The sequence below is a fragment of the Budorcas taxicolor genome, chromosome 7 (genome assembly GCF_023091745.1).
Source record: "Budorcas taxicolor isolate Tak-1 chromosome 7, Takin1.1, whole genome shotgun sequence".
NCBI classification, from domain to species: domain Eukaryota; kingdom Metazoa; phylum Chordata; class Mammalia; order Artiodactyla; family Bovidae; genus Budorcas; species Budorcas taxicolor.
In genome coordinates this window covers 51,459,762-51,462,621 of record NC_068916.1, presented here as the reverse complement: position 1 = coordinate 51,462,621, position 2,860 = coordinate 51,459,762, and the positions used below count along the sequence as shown (strand labels likewise).

The 2,860-nt window shown below is 54.2% G+C and overlaps 1 protein-coding gene across 1 annotated transcript; it reads right to left on the bottom strand.

The window, feature by feature from the left end:
• Positions 1-212: 212 nt before the first annotated feature.
• On the bottom strand, positions 213-2,636 carry LOC128051712 (protocadherin alpha-4-like). Its single transcript, XM_052644350.1, has one exon. The coding sequence runs from the start codon at positions 2,607-2,609 to the stop codon at positions 213-215; it is 2,397 nt and encodes a 798-aa protein (XP_052500310.1). The 5' UTR covers positions 2,610-2,636.
• Between the last annotated feature and the right edge of the window lie 224 nt (positions 2,637-2,860).

Sequence of the window (2,860 nt, the reverse complement as noted above, 5' to 3'; positions counted from 1 at the left end):
TCCTAGTTATATAAATATGCATTGAATAATGATTATTAAAAACAAAACATGTATTGCTTTGGTGTCCCATTACTCTAAAAGGTTTTAGTTTAAAAGGGGATGAAAGAAAAAGTAAACAAATTTAGATCAGAGAAATTTAGTTTTGAGAAAGTTTTTAATTAAGAAATTGATAGAATTAAAGAATATCCAGATTTCAGAGTAAATAAGGATATTTATAAACTAACCTTTGGAAGAGAATCCACAGTTGCTGGCTGCTGATCCTCCCTGTCCCCAGAGTCCGGAACACTGGGACTGAAGGCCATGAGGTCGGTTTTGGGCGGCCCCTCTTCAGAGCACACCCTCTGCCGCCTCTCCCGCGAATAAGACCAGCTCCCCACCGCGCTGGAGCACACCAGCCTGGGCTTCACCGGCCCGCACGCGCCCTCGCTGGGCGGCGCCGAACACCGCAGCGCCGTGTACAGCATCAGCGTGAGCACCAAAAGGCTGGACACCGCGCAGATGGCGATGATCAGGTACACGTTCACATCCACCAGAACGGTCTCCGCTTCAGCCGCGCCAGACAACGCCCGCGAAGAGGCCTTGGGCGCCTGGCCGCTGTCCTCCAGCGACAGCAGCACGGTGGCTGTGGCCGTCAGCGCCGGCTCGCCATGGTCTTTCACCAGCACCAGCAGGCGCTGGCGCGGCGCGTCCGCCTCGTCCAGGGCGCGCGTCGTGCTGATCTCGCCGGTGTACAGCCCCACGCGGAACGGGCTGCGTGCGCCACCCGCCGCCGGCTGCAGCTCGTACGACAGCCACGCGTTGTAGCCCGAGTCGGCGTCCACCGCGCGCACCTTCGCCACCACGTGGCCCGCGCCCACCGAACGCGCCACCACCTGGCTCAGCGCGCTGGGTCCTCCACCTGGCCCGGGCGGCAGTAGCGCAGGCGCGTTGTCGTTCTCATCCAGCACGAACACCTGCAGGGTCACGTTGCTGCCTAGGGGCGGCACGCCCGCGTCGCGCGCGCTCACCTGGAACTGCAGCAGCTCCAGCTCCTCGTGGTCCAGCGGCTGCAGCGCGTACACCTTGCCGCTCTCCGCGTGCACCGATAGGTAGCTCGACAGCGCGCGCTCGCCCACCCGCCGCTCCACCAGCGAGTAGGACACCAGCGCGTTCTCCTGCGCGTCCGCGTCTCGCGCCGACACGGTGAAGATGTGGCAGCCGGGCGGGTTGTTCTCCTTCACGAACACCGTGTACTCGGGCTGCGGGAACGTGGGCGCGTTGTCGTTCACGTCGGCCACCTCCACGGACACACTGGCTGTGGTGGACAAGGAAGGCAACCCCCCATCTTGAGCGGTCACCACCAATTTATAGACGGACACTTTCTCTCGATCCAAGGTGCTGTCCAAAACGAGTGAATAGTAGTTCTTGAATGTGGACACCAGCCTGAAAGGGACGTGGGGCGATAGGGTACAAGTCACCTGCCCATTGACACTGGAGTCGAGGTCAGACAAACTTATCAAGGCGATGACGGTGCCCAGTGGAGCGTCTTCCCTAATTGGGAGTGACAAGAATTTGAATTCCATTACCGGGGCATTATCATTGGTGTCTTCAACTTCCACCATAACTGTACAATGTCCAGAAAGTGGCGGCTGCCCCTTATCAATGCCCTCTACAAGAACTTCATAGGATTTGGTTTCTTCAAAATCAATATATCCCTTTACCATAATTTCTCCAGTAATTGGATCCATGTAGAATTTGGATTTCACAATGGGTAAAATATCAGCTGAGAATGAATAAATAATATTCCCATTCAAGCCTTCGTCTAAATCTGAGGCGTTAAGTTTAATTACCAACGTTCCGTTAGGAACGTTTTCTAGTAATTTCACTTCATAGAGTGTTTTGTCGAAAGTTGGGGCGTTGTCGTTGGCGTCCAGCACTCTGACAAGTAATTGAACAGTGCCAGTCAGCTCAGGTTTGCCGCCATCAGAGGCGGTAAGCACTAAAGAAATCTCCGGAGCTTCTTCTCTGTCTAAAGGTTTCCTTAATACCAGCCCAAGACGTTTTACCCGCTCCTCATCAGACGGTTTTTCCAACGAGAAATATTCATTGGTACTCAGCCTGTAAATCAGCAGAGCGTTGGCCCCAATGTCTGCATCAGCGGCGCCCTCTAGCGGAAATCGAGAGTCAAGCGGCCTGGATTCAGCCATAAACAGAATCTTTTGTGTTCCTGGGAACACAGGAGGATTGTCGTTAATGTCCTTCACCTCCACCTCCACATGGAACACCTGCAGCGGCCGGTCCACGATCACCTCCAGGTGGATGCTGCACTCCGCACTCTGCCCGCACAGCTCCTCCCGGTCGATCCGAGAATTCACAAACAAAATGCCATTCTGCAGATTTACCTCCAGAAGGTCCCCGCGGCCTTTGGAGGACACACGAAACAGGCGCGGCACCAGTTCCGCCAGCCCCAGTCCCAGGTCCTGAGCGATTCGGCCCACAAAGGTGCCGTGTTTGGCCTCTTCCAGGACAGAGTAGCGGACCTGGCCGCTCCCGGCCTTCCAGGCTGCGAGGAACAGAAGTGAGAGCAGCAAACGCCGGTATTCCTGGCCAGTTCCCCAGGAAAACTCCATCTCATGTCTTCAGTGTTTTGTTCTCATGAAGAGTCTTGTTTCCAAACGAAGCACTACCTCCTGACCGTTCAGCCCAATGCCATTGCAGCCTCCATTTTTTCAGTGGTGGATGTAGCTTCTTTACCATAAGAACAGGAGGGATTTCTTTCTTTCTTCTTGTGTGTGTGTTTTTTGTTTTTTTTTTTTTGCTTTATGATGTCAATTTTATGGCACAGAGCGACATCATGTGGCTCAAAACCGTAAGTAACAGA